The sequence below is a fragment of the Boleophthalmus pectinirostris genome, unplaced genomic scaffold (genome assembly GCF_026225935.1).
Source record: "Boleophthalmus pectinirostris isolate CB_2022bp ecotype Guang Dong unplaced genomic scaffold, ASM2622593v1 HiC_scaffold_15, whole genome shotgun sequence".
Taxonomy (NCBI): domain Eukaryota; kingdom Metazoa; phylum Chordata; class Actinopteri; order Gobiiformes; family Gobiidae; genus Boleophthalmus; species Boleophthalmus pectinirostris.
This window is the reverse complement of record NW_026571070.1, coordinates 26,205,967-26,229,486: the sequence shown is the minus strand read 5'-3', so window position 1 is coordinate 26,229,486 and position 23,520 is coordinate 26,205,967. Positions and strand designations below refer to the sequence as shown.

At 36.9% G+C, this 23,520-nt stretch overlaps 1 protein-coding gene across 1 annotated transcript; it reads right to left on the bottom strand.

The window, feature by feature from the left end:
* Positions 1-3,322: 3,322 nt before the first annotated feature.
* Positions 3,323-22,354, bottom strand: LOC110165568 (inositol monophosphatase 1-like). The gene is made up of 8 exons (XM_020930765.2): positions 22,026-22,354; positions 20,825-20,958; positions 19,140-19,244; positions 18,893-18,938; positions 18,592-18,700; positions 17,230-17,338; positions 15,914-16,065; positions 3,323-9,674 (listed from the first exon to the last, which is right to left on the bottom strand). The coding sequence occupies exons 1-8, from the start codon at positions 22,086-22,088 to the stop codon at positions 9,562-9,564; spliced, it is 831 nt and encodes a 276-aa protein (XP_020786424.1). The 5' UTR covers positions 22,089-22,354; the 3' UTR covers positions 3,323-9,561.
* Positions 22,355-23,520: the final 1,166 nt, after the last annotated feature.

Sequence of the window (23,520 nt, the reverse complement as noted above, 5' to 3'; positions counted from 1 at the left end):
AAGGGATAGCACACAGCTGACTAATTTAGACTAGAAGAGCAATCTGTTGAATTTAGGCCAAGTTACAGGTCAGAACTAGCCAGGCTGGTGCCACCTAGTCCCTCTGCTCAATTTAATTTCTCTCCAGCGACTAGGTCAGGAATCAGAATACACTAGACGGTTCGCAAAAACCCTGGAAGTGCGAGTTCGGACACCAGCCAATCAGCGAAGAGCCATATATTCAGTGTTGGCGACGATTCCCAAGATCGAGGATTTAAAGTCGGAACAAAGAGAATGTTTGGTGAATTTCATCAAGGGGAAAGATGTTATTGCCCTTCTTCCTACAGGATTTGGGAAAAGCTTAATATACCACTTAGCCCTGTTAGTGGCGCAAATAACAGTGATTGGTTAAATGATATAAAGTACCCGCCTACTGTCGCGCAAACGAATTATAACACTGCGAGGTCAGACGGTTTCTACAAAGTGAAACAAAGTGAAACCGGCTGATGAATGAGGCTAGGTCAGATCAGTGGAGAGAAGTCCTCGCTCACAGTAATAATAACACACATTTTTCAAGGGAATTAGGAGCAAAAAACTGCAACTGAATAAATGCAAGTTAGAAATGTTTAATGCCATACTGTGGAACATTGCAAGCAGATGCCAAACTACTGTGGTGTTCTGGGGCAAGACCACGCATCTGGTGAATAGAATGACATGACAAACCAAACCATAACCTGCCAAAACCTGTCTTTAAATTAAACGAGCAGAAAAATTAAATGCTAATTAAATGTTTTATCTGTCAGTTTCTGCATATGTGAGGACAAAGAAGAGGCTGATCTCTGAACAAGTTTGTGCACATTAGTAGAATGTAGAGTGTGTGTGTGTGTGTGTGTGTGCAAATGTTGGGTCTTGATACAGGGTGGAAGAGGATAAGAGTGCATGTAGTTGCGTGTTTGGTGTATGCTGTTTTTAGAATAGTATTTCAACACTGTAACCCTAAGTAACATCTGTTTTTTTTTTTTTTTTTGTCTATATACAATGAATCTGAACTTTTAGTATTTCCACTAACCTGCTCAGGGACTACAGGTGTATAAATGTGCTATAAATGTACAAAGAAATGTACAAATAAAAAGCATATCATACTATATCAGTTTGCCATTTTGATGACATGAGTAGAGGTACTCTGTTTTAGAGCTCTCAACTACTTCCTGGACTTTTGTACTTTTCCGTTTTCATGACATAAGTAGAGGTACTCTGTTTTAGAGCTCCCAGCTACTTCCTGGAATTTTGTACTTTTCCGTTTTCTTTGTTTTTTTCCCTTTTACCACAGGTTTTACCCCAGAAAGCCAAGTAAGAATTAGAAAGACAAGAAAACTTGTCATATAAACATACACTTCTACTTCAAAATACAATTACTCAATGAAAAGTATATTGCAGTAGTCATCATTTTAATTGTGAGTCATTAGTGCATGTATAACCCTAACACAACCCTTCCAATTATAACCAGACTACTCCTCTAAGACTTGTGCAGACCTTAGTGGAGTGAAGGCGTCTCTGCAGCAGGCCTATTGGTGGTGCAGGGACCTGGTTTGACAAACAAAGCCCTCGTCATCTTTATGTTCACTGACACTTTCACAGCTCTGAGTTTCCCTTTATGCCCCTTCATTGTGCGCGCTATAGTGCCTCCGGAACACTTTGGAGAGGTCCCCCGGTGAGAGGAGACGGCTACAGGCTGGGGTGTACTGTGCAAGAGAAAGAGCAAGAAGAAAGCAGCCATGATTAGGTTGTGTTTGACTGTAATGTTCTGAAAGGTGCCATGTTGGGATACGGTGTTGGGAGTTTTTATGTATGATCAAATGTTTTCATATCAAACACATACCTGGATGGAGTTGTGTTTTGTTTTGTTGATGTAAGTTTAGATTGTTTTTATCTTGGGAGTTAGTACAAGTCTGTTCAAATAAAGTAAACCATGAAGTGCCATTGTGTTTTAAAAGTCCATACATGTTTACCTGGTTCATACTGATCATTTCAGCACTCAAATTGCCTTACCAATATTGAGTAGTGATGCCAACTCAATTTCAAATGCTTGATACTGACTTTGAGACCACAGTGATGGGGAAAAAAGCCTTGAGGTGGTGCAGTCACTGAGTGACTAGTACTCTCACATCACAGTAAGAAGGTTCCAGGTTTGACTCCTGGGCCACATGGGCCTTTCTCTGTGGAGTTTGGATGTTTCTCCCTGGCCTCTCCAGGCACTCCAGTTTGCCTCATCAACCCAAAACATGCACAACGCACTGAAGATGGGTCCCCAGGCGCAGAACAGCAGCAGCTCACTGCTCCTGAGGAGATGCCTATTTCCCTACATGGATAAAATGATATACAATAGAATGTAATTTTCAAGAAAAAATAATATTGTATTTGATGTGGTTGATCCAGAGAATTTTGAAGCTATTCAAATGTTCCTATCAAAACCTGTTGAAATATTTAATACTTTTGAAACTTGGCGAGTAGTTTCTAACTACTACTTCACTTGTCCATGTGCATCCAAGGCTGAATTACTAATTAAATGGATGTTATTTTAATATTACTGGACTGGAATTCAAATTTTTAAATTTTTAAATTATTAAATAATTGTCAAAATTGAATGTAATAATTCCAAATTTCTGGCAATTTCCTCTGAGTTGCATTAGTCAGTGCTGTGGCATGCTGGTTTAGTTGTGTTGGGGCCCGTCAGAACAGGCTGTTCTTGCCACACCTCACACAGTTCAGGTTCATGTGTGTTGAAATTACCCGTTTCTTTAATACTGCCAAATGCATAGTGTGAGCACTATACAGTCGTTCCAAGCACCTCTGATGTGGGGTCTCCTATGGAGACAATGAACAATGCAATCAGAAGTACTTTGCCCATGTTGAAAGGTGCTGTATATTTTTAGACCTTTATTTTATTTTTTTAATTATAATTATGCACCATTATGTACTTATGTATCAGAATTATTATAATTATTATTTTATAATTGTATTATATATTATTTTAGATGCTGTAAGATTTCTTGACAGGGTCTCCATGGAGACCACTTTGCCTTCTTGTTCCACAGCATTGCATTAAACATATCTATCTTGCATTTGTTAAATTGCAGGTGTTTTCCTCTTTGGTAAAGGTGTGTTCTGTCTTCAGTTCAAACTGTCACTAACCATGATCCAGTAACCACAGCTCTGGTTGGCGTAATGCCAGGGTTCTCTGTGCTGAAAGTAACAAAGACCAGCATTGGATCAGAGAGGTCACAAAGATCCGCCAACAGGGTCCAAGGAACACATGGGATGTGGTCCTGGAAAAGGGAGAGGAAACCATGTAGGCAGCAGTAGCCTATATGACACATCAAACACCATCAGATGATGCAGGCTACAGGAAGGATCTGAAACATGTAAAGCAGGTAAACACACACTCCTCTCTGACAGAAATTATAGTTTAACTGATAAAATTAAACACTGAAAAACTGACAAAAATATGACCTGTAAATTGGCTGAGTTGCGTCATCTGTCTCCAGGCAGACAGTTTACTTTTATGGAGATAAGCAGGTGGTGGACATGTACAAAGTTACATAGTGCACCTTTAAAACTGAGGACATCAGTGTCCAACATTTGCCCTCCAACCACAGAGTAACTAGTTCAAATTGTGCCTGCCATTCATACTGTCATTATGACGGATACTTATTCTTCACTACCAACTCCAGTCAAGTTATGTGGCTAGTTGCAGTGTCTTACTTTTTCAAAAACATTTCTGAAATGTTTTGAAGAACTTAATTTGGAATCAAACAAGTAAAACTTCACCTAATTAAGAATACCATTAAAGTGCTCCATCTGAACACCCAGAGCTCCCTCTACAGCAGAACATCATTACCCATGACTTGCTGAAAGTTCTATTTGACCCGGGGCAGAAGCGCAGTTGTCAACCTGTTGTCCCCGCGGCGCCCTGGATATAAAGCGTCTCCGTAGAAACGCCGGGAGACGAACTGAGGGGAGTGATAGGACAAGCAAAACAAATACATCAGTCCTGCTGTCTGCCGGCTCCTGCGTTATGAATAATTTATCCTGGTGAGGGATGTTTGGGTGTGCGCGGCCGGGTGGGAGCGGCGCCGCGTTTGGGGAGATGATGCAGAAGTTTGGTGAAGGTCGCTGGAGCACGCAGACAGATGATCACAAGTTTGAACTGAGACGTTTAGGTCGCGTTACCCAGCGAAGACAGCGGCAATCTTTCATTTCTCAGGTCACTATTTTGAGATTATGTTAATGCAAAAAAGTTTGGAGTTACAACTGGAGATAAACCTGACTGGTGTGTTTGTTTGGGTCAAAACAAACACACCAGTGTTTACTGTAGAGGCACAATGTATAATGGGTTATTTTAATATTTCGGTCATCAACAATAACACTGCCAGATGCAAGCAAATGATTTTTTAGACTCTTCATATGGACATTTGATGGATGATTGATGACTTGGGACTTGAATGAGAGACCACTGAGACTTGGTTTCAGAATCGTGCCTATCACGGAGATGCGATTATTTTGAAAACCCAAACTTTGATTTTATTTGAGATAGACAGTAGTGTAGGAGATGTATTTACCTTGTTGACATGTTTCGGCTGCCATCTTCATCATTCTTGGTGAAAATTCTGGATCAGGGAGACCATTGAAGTCCACCATCAGCCGTGATGATGGAGCGTTCCTCTTTTCACACACCTGGGACACTCGACAGGAGGCGTGGTCAGTCTGAGCGATAACTGATATACAACATGTCACCACCAAGATCCATATTACAACTATTTTCTGATCTACGTTATAATGTTGTTTCCTCATCACAAACAGACCTGGAGTTGTGTTTTGTTTCATTCACAGATGTCACACAAATCCTGCATATTTGGGCTGAAATCTTCTCTCAAACAGAAAACACCCTGTTCCACCTTGTGATGTCACCTGGTAATACAGGAAATGCTCCCAGTGTTTCGTTTTTTTTTTAAACTCCATAGATTCATTAGAATGATTTCAGCCCTAGAATTGCCAACCTCAACTGAACTGAAGTTAAAAGTTAGCTGTTTATGTGGAAACTCCCACTACCACTTCATGACATCACTAAGTGAAACAGATCATTTTGAGCTTTGGAGATGTAGACAAAGTAACAATCCTGGGTTATGCAAACATCTGTGAATGAAACAAACAAACCAACTCTTCACAGCATTATAATGTGGCTTAAAGCTAATACAGGTCAATTTTGTGTAATTACAAGTGACATTTTTCTTTTTCTTAAAACTACCTTGAAAAAAATGCATTCTTACTGTAAGTGGGCTCATGTTGCCACACATGTCCTGTAATTGTTATGGTGTGCCAACCTGCTTGTCTCCATGGAGATAGAAAAGTTGCAATACTGCAAAACACTTCAGGCAAAGAAATAACATTTTCATAGAGACAAGTAGGCAGACTCCTCTACAAAAAAGTTAGTGTGACATTTGTATTACATCACTTGACAGAAGAAATTCTAAAACAGAATTATTTCTCTCTATAATTTCCTAAAGAATTTGTTTAGCTTCAGCTTACAAAAGAAGTTTGCCATTGTTTTTTTAAAAGAGGGGTTGGAGAAAAGTTTGAGAGCCAATGATGTAAGATTATTAGTTGCTTCAAAATCAAACTTGATGATCCTTTTTAAAATCTCAATTCACTACTAAAAAATCTGGCCATTTTACAACTTTGCGCCTAGGGGAATGCGTTTTACAGCCTGCGGATCAGCCACATAAACTTGCTTTGCGACTTCAAAATAAAACTACTTTCTTTTCAATCCCTTACTCAAAAGAACACCAATAAAGATTCATTACAAAAATAAATAACTAACAGTATGCGCTGGCTGTTCGCGCTGGATGAGAATCAAGTACAAACAGCTGCTTTGTTGAGAACCTTATGAAAACTACTGCGTATAACTATTGTTTGTCATGGTTCAAACGAAAAATGTTCTTCTCTTATTCAAAATCAAGGCCTTTTAATTATAATTTCTTTGTCAACTTTACTACAATTCAGCGACAGAGCTATAGGTTATAAATATTGTTGCAAACATAATAGTACCGGCTGAAAAAATATTTACTGGACTTCGCAATTTCTAGTAATATTTGTGTCAGAAAACGCAGAGCTCGAAGCCTCATGTTGTCTTCTGTGTTGCTGAATGTTAAGACAGGGAAATTTTATGTGCATTTATCTCACCACTAAAATCACAATGGGAACATTTCATGGAGAATCTCAGATCTGTTTTCAGAGTGTTTAGTCGAAGTTATTAAAGCCAGTTGTCATTGTTATACTGAACTGTTCTGTTGCAAATATGGAAAAATCGTATAATGCCTGTGCTGCTTTAATACTATCTTCTAATACAATTGTTTTTTTGTTTTTTTATTATGATATTGGAGACAGTACAAACAGTAAAAGACATTAGACATTCTGTTCTTCTTATATCAGAGGGCAAGTGTGTGTGTGAGTAGGTAAGTAATAAACCAAAAGAGATGTACGAGGGTAAAACCAAACAAAAAGGAAAAAATATGAAAAAGGAAAAAATAACTATTCTTGTAATTAATGATAATACTCTCTTTTTTTCCCCTTTTCTCCTGCCTCTACTCTACTTTCATTACTCCTTTGTTCCTTTGTTAATTATTTATTTATTTATTTATTCCTTTCACTTTTTTCTATTTTATAATTTCACTGGTGCAAATCGTGAAGCATGAGTTTATTGTAACAATTTCTCCGCAGCATTATTTGTGTTCTCAGTGTTCCTGTGTTGACATTTCTTACTATGACATTATCGAATCTAATAAAAAATTGCCAATAGCAGAGAGTAGTAGAGTTTTCCTTTTCTGCACCTTTATTGCGTTATGAGATAATGCAATTTTGGTTCATAATTTACAACAAAAAATACAGATTCCAGTGCACTTTAAATGAGGTACATAAATACACAAAACACATATTATAAGTGGATGAACATTCTGAGGCCTTATGTCAGTCTTTAATCATCTCTATAGTCTGAATAATAATAATCAAACCCAAATGTGTCAGTAGCTCAAAATTCTAATTCTTTAAAATTCCTCCTGCTTTCAGTGTCCCAATATTGTAATTTTCAATAAACGGCAAAAGAAAACACAAAACCTTCTCTCACAAACACAACATAAATATAGAAGAGAATTTTTTAAGGATATAGTTAAATATACCATGACAATATCTAGACTATCCTTCATTTTATATTCGGCAAACTTGAAATACAGCTTTATTTGTACTGTACTTGACTAGAAACACATCTATCGTATTTTTCGGACTACAAGTCGCACTTTTTTTCATGCTCCAGTGCGATTTATATATTAAAATTTTCACACTGACAGCAGCAAGAAGGTGCTCTAGGCTTGTGTGTCAGTATCTGCTACTCCTGTACCACTGTCACTTTGCGCCCTACCGCGCATGTCTTCTGCAGTAGAAGCCACTGTCTTGCTGCAAGTAGCGCATTATTCAGCCGAAAACGGTAATCGAGCAGAAGAAAGAAAGTTTGGAGCGAGCGAGAAACTGAGGGGCTGGCGAAAAGCGGGGATGGAGAACACAATTTCACGGTAACCGGGAGGGTGCGCCATGCAACTTTCCTGGAAGTCACTAGATGGATCGACAAAGCCTGGACTTCAGTGACAACCGCAACCATCCTGTTGGGATTCAGAAAGGACGGAATAATTCTAACTGGAACTGAAGCTGAGTCTGACGACAACTACGCAGAAGAGGAAGTGGCGCACTGGCAATACCTCATGTATCTACCTCCGGAGGTCGCGAAGTTGCTCAGAAATGACAGGGGAGAGTTTGGTAAACTTGTTCTGTTCTGTTGTATATGTTATAGTTATCTGAATAACTGTTCATGCGTTATGTTAACATACCAAACACATATTCAGTCTGTTGTTCCCTGTTCTATTGTTTTTACTATAACTTGCATTTCAAGATGAAATATTGGTTCCTGGTCTGTGATTTTATTTTTAAAAATTTCCCCGTGTCTTATAGGCTGATGCGGCTTATATATGTTTTTTTTTCCTTCATTACGCATTTTTTGGCTGGTAGGGCTTATACTCTGGAGCGACTTACAGTCCGAAAAATACGGTACTAGCTTAAAGGCACACTGTCTAGCTTTTCTGGTGGGGGGTCCATCACCTGGTTGTCTCACGGAGATGTTCTACAGAAGGCCATTAAATGTTCATCTTATATACAGTATCTTTAGCCAATTACATATTTTTATAACCTTTAAATGCCTGTAAGAACATAAAAATTTATAGTGAGCAGGGTAACCTCTCCATAGATGCCACGAAGAAAGACAGGTTTAATACCATACCGTGGAACATTTCCAGTAAAACATCTTCATAGAGACAAGCAGCAAACTCTCCACCAGAAACGTTACATAGTGTAGCATTAGGTGTTCCACAAACGTAACATTATATTTTGCAAGAGACTAAATACAGAAATTATTTAAAAAAAAAAGACTGTTTGACAAAGTATGACACAAATCTCTTCTCTGTGCCGCACGATTTTGATGATAAAATCTTGAACGTGAATGGAAAAGTGCAAAAACTAATACTTCAATACTTCAGTACTTCATTTGGAGTGATTTAAAGTGCACATGACAGATTAGACTACTTATTTCACTAAAACAAAGTTAAAAGTGCAATATGTAACTTTCTGGTTGGAGGTCTGTCACCTTCTTGTTTCTATGGATACGTTATTTCTCTGCCTGGAATGTTCCACAGTATGACATTAAACAACTCTACCTTACATTTATTTAATTACAGATGCTCAAAAATACCTAGAAAAACTGGCATTCTGACTGTGAGCGGAATTGCCTCTCCACAGATCTGACTTGTAACTTGGTCTCGTTTGGTCTCCATGAACATAGAAAGGTTTAATGCCATACTGTGAAACATTCCAGACAAAGCAATAACATCTACATGAAGACAAGCATTTGACGGAGCCTCCACCAGAAAAGTTACACAATGATATTGGTAAAACATAAGACTACTGGTAAAATCTTAAATATAATTACATTTTTTGTGTGAAATTTATCATTTTACTTCATGGATATACACGGGCAGCAGGTATGACATACGTAGAGGTATTCCATAACTGTTACCTAGCAACCAAATTGTAAACAAGAGCTAAAAGAAATCAAATTCACCCTATAATTTTGATTATACAAAAAAAAATGTAATGAGGATTTAAACTGTCAGAAAAATGTAGTCCCTGTGTGTAAACAGTCCCTGTATTTTTGGATAGAATTTTTGGTGCTAAATCTGACAATGACGTGGGTAGAAGTGCAGTATTTATCTTTTTTTTTTTTCAAGTTTTTTCCTCACAAATTTCCACTTAACTGCTGTCAATCTATGATAAATACTGGCCACAAGTATTACCCCACCAAACCAAGTACTAATTAGAAATATAATTCAGACTTTAACTACAACGGCAAAGGCATTTCTGAACAGTAATTGGTAGAACTTTCGGGTGAGTTTGAATACAGTACGTGATTGACAGGCCTTGAGGTTTTCACTGGTCATCTCTCCCGACCGGAATCTCCTTTATCTCCTTGACGATGCGATCTGCGATGGCTCTGCTGCTGGCCACAATCAACCTGCGCGACATCAGGTCGAATGGTCCGCCTGCAAGAGGAGATGAAGGGATGTCAGGGAGGAAAATCAGGTAGAAATCAAGATATCAAATCCAGTATTGGCAGTAGTGGATGAAGTACTAAATTTTGTTACTTAGAGGTGCACACGGCAACTTTTAGGTTGGGGGGCCATCACCTTCTTGTTTCTATGGATATGTCATTGCTCTGCTTCAAATGTTCCACAGTATGACATTAAACAGTCTACATTACATTTATTCAACTATAGGTGGTTTTAAAACTCAAAAATACCTAGAAAATCAGGCTTTCTGACTGTGAGCGGGGTCACCTCTCCAAAGATCTGACCAGTTATTTGGACTGGTTTGGTCTCCATGATGATAGAAAGGTTTAACGCCATACTGTGAAACATTTCAGACAAAGCAATAACATCTCCATGGAGAAAAGCAGATGGCAGATCAGAAAAGTTACACAACGCACTTTAGAAAATGGGGGCGGGTTGATATACAATATTTTTAACTATTTTATTCTTGTTATAACTATTTATTCTTATTATAACTATTTGTTCTTATTGTTATCTGTGCTGCTGTTGACCTGGACCTGAGTGCATTGTTTCGTTTCTGTGTATTTTTTATACTGGAATGACAAATAAATTTGATTCTGATTCTGACAATGTACCTTCAAGTAAAAGCACAGATACAGGGGCAATAGATTACTCAAGTGAAAGTAAAAGTATCACATGAAAAATCCACTTAAGTAAAACTACTGAAGTACTTAGAAATGTACTTTAAGAGTAAAAAGTAAAAGTATTTTGTGGCAATTTTTTGAACAATTAAAGCATCAAATGTAGTGATTATGATAAAGAATTGAGCTGATTTTAAGTTATTTAATTGATTTCTTAATTTTTCTAGCTGTTTTTGTTTATTTGGTGTGCTCAAAGTTTGGAAGTTAACACAAATTCAGTGTGCTAAAAAGAAGTCTCAAACCATAACGAAAAGTACTTTTTACTTTTCTGTCAGCTCTAAAATGTAGTGGAGTAGAAAGTACATGCTCTCAAATGTCACGAACTGTAAAATGTACTTAAGTAAAGTACAGATACCTAAAGCTTGTACTATTGCACTTTTACCTTTATACTTTGTTACCTTCCACCACTGAATATTGGAAACTTTGTTATGTTACACAGTGTGATTGACTACCATTTAAAGTATGATGCAAGTAATTGTTGATCTGTAACCAACTTTTATTTATTTATTCTGGGTTTTTCAGAAATTGTAAACAGTGGAAACAGTAAAACAGTGCAGAAAAGTATAGCTGGTCTTGGTAATTTAGAACTACCATCCATTTTACGGCAACAAACAGAGTATTAAATATATTGAGTCGAAAATTATAAAGCACATTTCATTGACCAAGGTAGAACAGCTGTGTCCCTGTAGTGGTTCAGTTTGCAGATTTGGAGCCCCTTACTTCGATACTTTGGAGGTTTAACTTCCATTTCTACAGATGACAGACTAACAACTGGCTTGTTATAGTATTTTTCTATTCCCTTTGACTGTAATTTACTATACTTGACAGCCTGTTTGTGTAAAATGTTCAAATATGGTCAATAAAAATATAGAAAGTCTCAACAACTCAACTGTCGCCAAATTTAACACTAGGCAAGGCTAGTATATTTGTATAGCATAATTCGTACACAAAGTAATTCAAAGTGCTTTACAGAATACATTAAAATCACAATACAAACAAATTAAAACATAAATAATCATAAAATTTAAAAAAGAGAAAGAGACATTAAATGAGAGAGAATGAGAGAGAAGAGTGCAGAATGAAAAGCTTTCAGTCATATGCACAGTTTAACTGTTTTGAGCCTGGATTTAAACAGCGTCAAAGTCTGTTTCACATGTTCAGGAAGACTGTTCCAAGTTTTAGCTGCATGGATCTGAAACGCTGACTCACCATGGTTAGTCCTGACTCTGGGCACCAGCAGGAGGCCGGTCCCTGAGGTCCTCAGAGTGCAAGATGGTTCATATGACACTAACATGTCGGAGATGTACATTGGTGCTCGGCCATGGAGAAACTTGTACACAAGCAGAACCACAGTGCAGAGACCTGAGCACAGGACTTGTATGCTTGTACTTCCTGGTTCGAGTCAGGACCCGAGCTGCAGCGTTTTGGACGTACTGCAGAGTCTCACAGCTCATTTGGAGAGGCCAGTGAGAGGTCATTACAGTAATCTAACCTACTGGAGACAAACGCATGGATAAGTCTCTCCAAGTCTGCTTTAGACAGTTAAACCTTTGATTTTTGCTATGTTTTTTTAGATAGTAAAAGGCAGCAGATGTTATTGATTTGATGTGGCTGTTAAAGTTCAAGTCTGAGTCCATTATAACCCCTAGATTTCTAGCTTTTAGAGCGAAAAACTGGAGGAGACACTGTCTCTTTGTTTCTGTGGGCCAAAGACTATGACTTCTGTCTTGTCAGAGTTTAGCTGGAGAAAGTAATTTTGCATCCACAAACTGATCTGTTGGATGCAGTGACCAAGTGAGTCCACTGGTCCAAAGTCTCCTGCTGCCAGTGAGACATAGATCTGAGTGTAGGTGTTGTGGTAGGACCCATTATTGCTGCTTACTTAACTGGCCTAACTGCAGCATGTACAGATTGAACAAAAGGGGACCCAGGACCGACCCCTGAGGCACCCCACAGGTCAGGGCGATGTGATTTGAGACACAGTTTACAATTTCAACAAATATATCCTGTCTTCTAGATAGGACTTGAATCAGTTTAGTGCAGTACCAGAGATGCCCACCCAGTCCTCTAGTCTCTGTAAGAGGATCCCATGATCGACAGTGTCAACAGCAGCACTCAGATCTAACAGGATCAAGACTTTGCCTGCATCAGTGTTCAGGCGGATGTCATTTGTCACCTTGATAAGAGCAGTCTCAGTGCTGTGGTGGGCTCTAAAACCTGACTGGAAAACATCAAAGGAGTTGTTCATTTGGAGAAAGTTAGTAAGCGGTTGGTAAACTGCTTTTTCAAGGACTTTTGAGATGGGTCGGAATTTGTTCAGTACTGTGGCATCAAGACTGCTCTTCTTTAGGAGAGGCTTAATGACCGCAGTTTTCAAATCTCTTGGGAATGTTCCAGACTCAAGTGACATTAACTATGTGAGCGAGTGGTGAAAGCAAACTGCTGAGGACGGAGTTTAGAAATCTAGTGGCTAACACGTTAAGGCAGCATGTGGATGAACTCTGGTGATGATCTCTAATACAGTTTTGTCAGTTACAAGTGTCTCAGTGGCTGCAGCTTGTCATTTGCGTTGTGGAATTGATGGCATTTTTGATGCCCTGAACCTTGTCATTAAAGGATACTGCAAACTCATTACACTTAGATGTGGAAATTGTTCCTAACAGCAGTGGAGCTGGAGGGTTTGTTAATCTGTTCACTGTTGCAAACAGGACACGAGAGTTGTTACTGCAATTTCGAATAACGTCTGAAAAATACCTCTCTCTTGTTCTCCCCAAACTGCGGTTGTACATTTGCATCTGTTCTCTGTATAATCTCATAGTGAACCTGAATTAAATGCCTAAATCAGGTGCAAAACACATTTTTAGGATAAACCATCTGATTGTCTCCTCTGAAATGTGGTTGCTTTGCCAGAATTTACTCAGTATGACATTCAACATACCCATCTAATAATTTCAATGCGGGTGCTTTTACTGCTCAAAATGATTTCACAATACATACATTCTACCAGTATGCAGGGTTTACCTCGCCACAGATCTGACCTGTAACATGGCCTGGTAGCGTCACTTGTTTGTTTATATGTTTATAGATGAATGCTATACTGTGGAACATTCCAGTTAAAACCCTAACATCAATAGGAGACCACAAGAAAACTTAGACAGTGGATCTTTATCTTCTGTTCAGAAATAAAAAGGTGTAAATATCTGTGATTTTAACAGAAAACCATAACAGGGACAGATTTCCTTTAGCCGATTGTACTCTTGCATGTTTGTAGCATCTAAGGGACTAGTTGTATTTCACAAAGCGTGGCCTTGTCTCAGATCCTGTTTGCTAAACCCTGGCTGCTTCCTGTTTCAAGTACAAAGTCCCCAGCTGCTGTCCGCCTCTCGCTGCGTTCCACATGCAGCTGTGCAGAGGGGGAGAAATCCAATAACAACAAGAATTAGAGAGGATAAATAATTCATAAACATTAATAATGTGTTTGCACTGACGGAGCTGCCGTGTCCCTCTGCCTTTGTTCTCAGTAAACAAGTCACAAATGCCCACTGCTCGGCTTTTTGGAATTTCTGAAAAGTTTTGTGGAGTTTGTGGTAGTGCGGAATAATTCTAGAATGAGAAGTGAATTGTGATTTTGTCTGATAAGCACTGAAATTACATTAGCAATTTTGGGAATCAGTATAGATATTAAAATACTGAAATATGAACGGCTAAACTAATATAAGAAACACATTTTAGAGGATGTTTGTAGAGAATTTTTCATAACTATTTCATAAACAAATCCAATATTTGAAGTACAATAAAATATATTTGAAAACAGCTTTTACATGATTTTCTTGAGCTGATTATCAAATCATACATCAGTGAGTCTCTAACTTTGTGTTTCCAGATCCTACGACTAAAATCAGCTTATAATAAATGCAAAAGGGCTCTCTCTATAACAGGATGTGATTGTGTCCTCCTCATATGACAGCAAATGGCATCAAAGTTCAATTTGATTGGAATGTTTCACAGTACGGTGTTAAACGTTTTTATCTTCATGGAGACCAAACCAGACAAAGCAATAACATCACAATGAAGAAAAGCATTTGACGGACCGGAAAGCACCTTAAGTAAGTAAAAGTACAGATACAGGGGCAAAAGATTACTCCAGTAAAAGTACCACATGAAAAAATCTACTTAAGAAACTACTCAATCAGACTGACTTTATTGATCCACAAGGGAAATTATTTGGACACAGTAACTATTGAGGTACTTGTTCAAGTTCAACTGTGAAAATATAACCATTTTAAAACACTACACGTGCACTTTACATCTTAAATTATCACCTAAATTACAGACTTTTTAACAGATTTTTAACATTGTTATAAACATTTGGAACGGGGTCTCCAGCGTTCTTCCTCCAGTGAGCTGCTTTTACAAAACAAAATTGCCAGAGAGCTACCTACTTTAGCAATCTCAAAGAAACTAAGTATATATTTATATAATAAAAAGTATAATTATATAAAGCATTGGCAGGCCTTAGACATGGAACAGTTAGATGCCTCTAAAACATAAAGCATTAAGCATTTATCAGTGCACAAAGTTAGACACGGAAATGATACATTTACCATGGTAATTATTAATAATAATAATGCAGCACAATACATAGAATTCAGTAATCCCTTGGCAAGCTACTCATAGCTCCCGAGCCACAGGTTGGAGACCCCTGATTTGGAACAAGCTGAAAGTGTCTTCCTGAAGATGTGAGACAGGCCTCTACTTTGACAATGTTTAAATCCAGGTTCTGTTTAGATACATATGACTGAAAGGTTTTATATTCTGCACTCTTCTATGTTAATGTCCTTTTTTTTCTCTTTTTTATACTGATTTTAATGTCCTTCTTATTCTGTAAAGCACTTTGAATAACTCTGTGTATAATTGAACTACACAAATATACTTTCCTTGCCTATTTTGTTGTTGTAGGGATGACACTGTACCATTCCTTTCTTGATCGGTTGGTACAAAAACAACAAAATTCAGACAATATTAGAACAATGCATCAGGCATGTGCTCAAATGCGCCTGTAACTGTCTTGGTTGAGGTTCAAGTATCATCCAAAAAGAGAATGAACCATAAAATGAGCCACAAGAGGGCAAAAGCATCACTTTATACTCTTGTTTGAAAGATTGCAGAAGTACTGTGGTCCCCCCTGAGGCTTATATTAAAACATGAGCGTTGCATTTAAAACATTTAGACTAGCATCCAAATAACAAAAATTAGTTTGAAATATAGACAAAAAGCAGGCCTTGAGGCACGAGATGAAGAGAAGAGGTAGAGCGCTTCACTAGGTCATAAAAAAGTTTAAAAACAGCAGTACAGGTGCTCTAAAATCTCAAGAGTTTGTTGTAAAAATGGAGAAGGTACAAATCTGAGGGACACCGAAGATAGACAAAAGGCTATTTTATTTTCTTCCAAAACCTTCCTCGATCTTTCTCTACATCTTTCTGTATACCCCAGAGGTTCCCATACCACTGCACTAGCCTTTGTTAGTCTCACCTGATATGTCCATGATAACTCCCCCGGCTTCAGTGAGCACAGCGGCGCCCCCTGCCATGTCCCAGCAGTGGATGCCCATGTGGTAGTACGCATCTGCAGCTCCACAGGCCACCAGGCACATGTTGATCGCAGCGCTGCCTGGAGATCGGATGCTACAGAGGGAAGAGAATGCATTTAAATAAGGACAGATGGAACAGGGTGTCCACAGGTTTGACTCCCACAAATTTAAGACTTTTTTAAGACCTTTTTAAGACCACTTAAATTAAAATTAAGACCAACAAAAACACCAGATCCAATTCTCATGATGACCATTACTCACTGCTTTAAATAACAAAATATACTGTTATTATAAAATTTAATTCAGATTCATTTATAGTCGTAAGTGTTGCTTGCAAAATGGCCAAAAAATCATTTATAACATTCTAACAAGACAAGCTAAGTATTGTTTGACCATACTCCATATTAGATGTTCTTTCATACATACTTAAATGATGACACTTTTTTTGTTGTTGTTTTTTTTTTTTATATTGCACTGCAGCCTGGTTGAGTTTACAAAAAAATAGGCTAATGAAATTTAAGACTTTTGTGAAAAAAATAAGATTTGGACAACATAATTTAAGACTTTTTAAGGCCTTAATTTAAGAACATGAAATTTAAGACCTTTTTAAGACCCCGCAGCTACCCTGTTGAATACAGCACGACCTGCCTGAGGAGATAAGGCTCGCACCGTCAGTATCATCTTTCAAATCACTCGTTTTTATGGGTTGGCCTTCTTTTAAATGATTTTAGAGTGACTTTCGTCCGAACATCCCCACATTGGAGAGTTTTAAGTCTCGCCTTAAGACCGACTTTTACTCTCTGGCTTTTAACGCCACATGAGTTCTATGGTCCTCTGTGTCTTTTATTTATTTTTTTTATTTTTAATGTATTTTACTGGCTGACTATTTATTGCTATTCTATGATTTTGCTCTTATTTTATTTTACAGGTTTTATTATTTTAAGACTAGTATGATTGAATCTGAGCGTTTATTTTATCATTATATTATTATTGTGGTTATCAGTATGTAGTTGTGCAGCGCTGTCTATTTGTGAAATGTGCTCTTTTTATTTATTTATTATAATTAATTGAATAGTTTGCATTATTGTCTGTTTTTGTATGCCTTCTGTATGCTATTTTTATGCTTTTTGTATTGTTCTTTGTGGCTTGTACAGCACTTTGTAAACTTTGTTCTTAAAAGTGCTTTATAAATAAAGATTTTATATTATTAGTTTTATTATTATTATTATTACTTGAGGAGATAGGCTTGTCTGCTTACCCATGTACGGGGATACTGAGGATAGTCTTGACATTATCCATCATTGTGTTGAACTGTTCTGTGTCCTTTTTAAAGTTGATTTCAGTCAGCACCAGAGATTGCTTGATATCTAGAAACAGAAAAGTTTGAAATTTGAATACAAATAAAGTAACAGTAACAAGAATAACATATACAAGATGGTGTCTGTACATAATTAAAATGAATGTCAAAAACACAATAACAGGATTTCCCCAGGTTTGACAACCCCAAATTTAAGACTTTATAAAGACCACTTACATGAAAATTAAGACCAACATCGCACCCATTATGCGGGTGAAAAACACCAGCTCCAATTCTAATAATGACCAACCAACTATTATATCTAGAATCTAAGAGTGGATTAAACCGACACTTTCCCCGTGATCCATCCAATGTCTTCCTCCACTCTACTGATTGTTTACTCATTGCTGCCGGCGCCAGAAACGAAAGTATTGTTTGCACATGCTCCAAATTAGACGTTCATTCACGTTACGTGATTTCATATTGTTGTTGTTTTTTTTCCCTCCCTCCATTTACCATTGCACTGCAGCCCGGTTAAGTATACAAAAAAAAGGTTAATGAAATTTAAGCCCTTTGTGAAAAAAATAAGACTTGGACAACATAATTTAAGACTTTTTAAGGCCTTAATTTAGGAATATTTAAGACCTTTTTAAGACTTTTAAGACCCTGCGGCTACCTTGAATAAGAAGTTCACATAAGCTGTGGGCATGTCCTTTTGCTGTGTCCTTGGGCAAGACACTTCACCAACATTGCCTACTTCAGTCATGGATTCTGGCTAAATACAACCAAAGGGGCATCTTGCATTAAGAAAAATCTCTAATGACACAAGAATGGGGAAATAAATACTAATATAAATACTAATATAATAGAAAATACATGTCGTCTACTAATCACACAGTACTTTTCTATTGGGGCTATCTCTGTAATATCAGCTGTTTGTAAATTGGAAGGTTGCTGGTTCAATATTCACTGAAGAATACTGTGATTGTGTCCATAAAGAATACAGTACTACTTGAATAACTGTTGTTGTTTTTTTGTGTTTTTTTTCAATAATACTCATAAATAATTCTTGGGAAGCCTTTATTATTATCATTATTATTATTTTTGCCTGGTTTAAGATCTCAAATAGGATAGTCCCATTGAGATTTGCAGATCTGTTTTTCAAGGGAGTTGTGTAATGATCCCAAACATTGAGAATTTAAACGAGAATGCATTTTTTCGTCGGCTCTTTTCGAATACTTCCATGTACTCCTGTCGCCACCTGCTGGACTCCTTTCCTCACTGCACCACTTCAAAAACACCGCTGCCTTTTCTCCGTTTTACCTTGTTGTCCAGACACTTTGATAGGATCCCCATTGCAGAAGGCTCCTTTGCCTCTCCTGGCTGTGTACATTTTATCTTCCACGCAGCTGTACACAATTCCAAACTCAATCTGCCAGATGAAACGCAAAGAAATGAGCAAAGCGCGGAGGAGGCGGGCTAAGAATAGAGCAGCTTTTTAATGAGAGAAAGTGGGTTTAACTGAATTCTTACACAGTTCTTTGCAACAATTATAGCTTGAAATATGCCTGTAATTAACGAGATACAGTGCTCTTTAATATTCATTCAAAACAATATGACCTACCACTTTTTTAACGGTGAAACCAATGGATACAGCCACGAAGGGAAACCTGCACAAAGGCAAAAGTGGAATGAATGAAAACTCACGGGAATCAATTTCAATTACAAATCCGGACTCATCAAGCTAGGCTCATTTTCCACAAGTAAAGCTAATTAAAAGATAAAAATAGTGGGGAGACTAGCGCAGATAAGGAAAAGCCAATGTTATCGTGGTTGTTAATGGTTGTTAAGATGGTGTATGCTAATGCTACCTGTGCACGAAGTTGGTGGTGCCGTCCACGGGGTCGATGATCCAGGTGGGGTTGTCTGTGAGAATGCTCGGGGCTCCCGCGGCTACGGACTCCTCACCTATGAAGCTTTACATATCAGAAAATATATTGTTAGTATTATTGGTATAGTTTGCTATAGCTGGGTTTTCTAAATTCCACAGTAAAAGCAGATTTGGTTATCCTTTGCTACTACTGTGAAATTTATACTGGTTGAATAAAAAATAAATAAAAAAGTTTTTAGAATAATTTGATTCCATTTAGATAATTGGGACTGAAAAAAATTGAAACAATAGAGGAAAGATTTAAAAGAGGAAAATTTTAATTAGATAAGACTAAGAAGCTGCCGGCATGTTGAAGTTAAGTCAGTGGAAGTGCGCTGCAAAACAGCATATTACTCTGAAATCATTCTGTGGATCTTACTCAGTTCAAATAAACCAACTTTTTAAACTGCTAACACATAACAACATAGCAACAATCACTCCCCCTTCAGAGCGCTATCAATACAATCAGCATGCATCCTGCTAATGAAAGTACTGCACATCACATCATGTTTGTCAAGATGTTGCGTACAGTTTTGTATCATGTTTTTGTATATTTATGGAAAACTGTCATGTGGGAGAATGGGTGATGCAGGCTTGTGATCGGAGCATTGCACAGAATCTTACTGCTAACAGTATGGAGGGTTCAATCAAGGCCACGCTAAGATCACTAAATTGATGAAAAGTGCATGGATGACATCTAAAATCCCTTAAGGATGTTTTTTGATGGGAAAACAATTTTATAACATGGTAGAAAGTTAAATTAGTATGATACTCCAGTCTTTAACTTTTTATGAATTCTTATTAAAGTTTTCCATTCCTACTTTTATGTAAGTTTTCCTTTTTTGTGACGTATTCAAAATAAATAATATCTTATTATAGCCGTTTGACATTCTAACTTCAACTTAATTGCTGAAATCACACAAACAGTGTTAGAGATTTAAGTTAATGAGAATAAGTCAATGTTGACACCAACAAATGAGTACACCCACTATACTACGTGACCACAGTAACAACTCAACTAGTCAAGAGCCAGGACTTGGGAACGTGGGAAATCAGCATTTCAGTTTCATGCAGATAAAAGCTGGACCAGTCTTGTGAGACAGGCATGCACATGACTGTGAAAAGTTTTTATTCTGCACAATTCTCTTGTTAATGTTAATTGCATGATGATCATTAATATTGTTTGTTTATATTGTTATTATTTGAATGTCTTTCTTATTCTGTAAAGCACTTTGAATAACTTAGTGTACAAAATGTGCAAAACTCAGTTAGCAAAAATATACTAAGTCTGGTTCTAATTATATTGGCATGTATTTTTAAGAATCTGAACCCCAGTGCTTTCTTCAGTAAATCTTACTTCCCTCCCACCCCTTTAGCCTGTTAAAACACGACTTTCACACACGAGTGAATCACATGTCTTCTGCTCATTTGATCACATCTAACTGAATATTATGTCATACTTGATTTATACACAACTGTTTTCCTTGTTTGAATTATAAGCTTCTCAGAGAATGATCATGTGTTTTCAATTCCACAATCTAAGTGAAAAATGCAGACAGTGATAGAACTATTTTTTTCTCTCCACTGCTGCTGTGAAAACGCTACGTTCTTTGCCCATATTTGCACCTGTGCGAGGGGTACTTTTCACGGATGGATGAGATAATGAGCTTCTCCACGTTCTGGTCCGTCTCCGTCACCAGGTCGACCGGTGAGCTCTTCTCCATGATGGTGATGTCCTTTTGTAACGCGTCACGGATCATCTGGCAAAGAAAGGGGACATACATCTTCAGACTCAACATACATCTTCATCTTCACATCTTCACTAGATTTGGTCACAATCAGTGGTGGCAAAAGTCATGAAAAAGTACAGTTACTTGGCAAATAATGTTCTCAACTACTCAATTATCAAGTACCAAAATTGTAATTAAGTAAAAGTATTAGACTAGTTGGTCACTACTTTTTTAAAGTGTAGTTTAGAAGCATATTGAATCATATGAAACTTGACCACTGAAACAAGTAAAACTGATTACAATTACATGACCTGAATTTAACTCAACTACAAGGACAAATGTACTAAAAGTTTTAAAATGTACTAAAAATTTAAATTACTCCAAAACTCTACTAATTACAATAATGCAAACTTTTCACCCCTGGTTAGAAGTTAATTCTTGTCATGAATATTTCAGTTTCCAAATTTTAAGAAAAAAATGTATTACTGATTTTAATCAATTTTGTATCATCATAATAATAAATAATAAATAATAAATTTTAATATTCTAGTTTAACGATTAGATTTTTAGGTTATATTTAAACAGTTATTTATCTTGGTATTTGACTGGTACTTTACATTGCAAAACTGAAATTTCCTCATTGTGGTACAAATAGTAGTTCTCTTATATTCTCTTAATGTTTACAATACGAGGTGCAGTCTAGTCTATATAGCAAAACAAGACAGAAGTCCATTGTAATAGTGTGTACTAATGTAATATAATGTGTTAGAACTGTGTATTTAGCAGCATTTTTTTCATTATACAATATTACACAAATAATATAAAGACTAACATAATTTCAATTACATTTCAGTGAATGCATGAGTAATAACAAGCAAAAACAATTCATTTTACTCAGAGTACATAGAGCAAAAACATCTTCTCAATATTTCCTTGAACACTCCAACTCTGTACTTAAATAGTTTCTGTACGTGCAACTAGTGTTTTTAACTAGAGTTTAAGACAGCATCCCCTACTTCTCCACGTTAAGTCAATTCAACTGTATGTTATGCTGTTGTTCATCATCCAATATTAAGAAAATAAATGTTAAAGTTTACCTGTCCCGCTCGTTTTGTCACTTCCACACAGTAGTCCAAACATTCCTGCCATGGATCACTCATATTCAACAGGTTAAGAAGGCTATAAGAGCTATTTATACTGTTTTAATGGCTAAATGAAACAAATAGTTGAATGCTAAACTAGCTTTCAGGATGCAAGCTAGACGTTTTTTCGCGAATATAATAGCAATGACTACGCGATTATGAGATGCCAAACGACGACTACTGTATGCACAAAGATGTAGAGCTTTTCTGAATATTAAAATGTTATTTGGTGGACGATTAAATCACTCCTACACGCTAGTAGCGAAAAGCTAAGTGTGAACGAAAACTACAAATGCGTGGGGTAGTGACGCGTGATCTGATTGGTCAAGTCATATGACGTGATAAGTTTTTTTAAACAAATGTATTTTATGTTATTATTGCATTGCGTTTGTTATTTAATATATTAATTTGTAAGTTTTATGTAATTTGTAAGTTTTTATATTTTTATTATTATTATTATTTATTTATTTTTTTTTTTTCATTTTCACTTGTTCGGATTACGGATGCCATTTTAATCCTCCCCAGCAGATGGCATCATTGCATGTACTTTAGACTGCCCTTTTGAAGTTGCCAGTAATAAAAACCAGAGGAAGTTATTACACGACCACAAACCACTTTCCTTTATAACTTTGTGTTTCAAATAATACTCTGCCCTGTATAACACTTAAATGAGATATATGTAGCCTGCGCTCTTAAAGTTAAGTTTAAAAAAAGAAAAAAGGCAATATTAACCACTGAGTCTGGGTTGTCAGTGCCTTCACCTGCATATAGATCACACACATATGTTTTCTTCTCATTCTCAGTATATGGATAGGTCATGATTCGTGTGAAAGCTGCAGGGACTGGGGTTTAGGTAGTGACCATTCAGATCAGCGAGAGGCATTTTAGGTTCAAACCAACTGGATTTCAGCATTGAACCTGGCAACCCAAATGAGAGACTGCTTTCTGATTGAATAAGCATCTTGAGAACCAAAACAGCAAATTAAAAATATAGTTATCATGTTCAATGGTTTTGTAATTAAGAGAGAATCTGGGTTACCTTTACGTTTTTATTTGCTCCTAACTATTTTATTTATTTTCATAATTTTTCTTTCGTAGAATAAATTGTTTAACAAGTGTAATTATCTTGATAGCCTACAATTAAAATATGATGTTGCATTTATGACAAAACATCCTGTTACTCTGGCAAATGACTTCCCTTTAGATGAGACTAACTGGTTGCGATAACAATTTGAACAGTGTTGATATAAAACAAATTAAACATCCCATTGCCATTTATAATAATCCTTTGTCATAAAAAAGGGCAGTTTACATTGGAAGGAAGCACTCAACTTAACCAGAAAACCAACTGCTACTTTTAACTAACTAACTTTTCTAACAACTTTTTAAGAAGGTTGGTTAAGAAGTTGTGGCATCACGTAAATGCAACCTATTAGACTTAGACAAACTT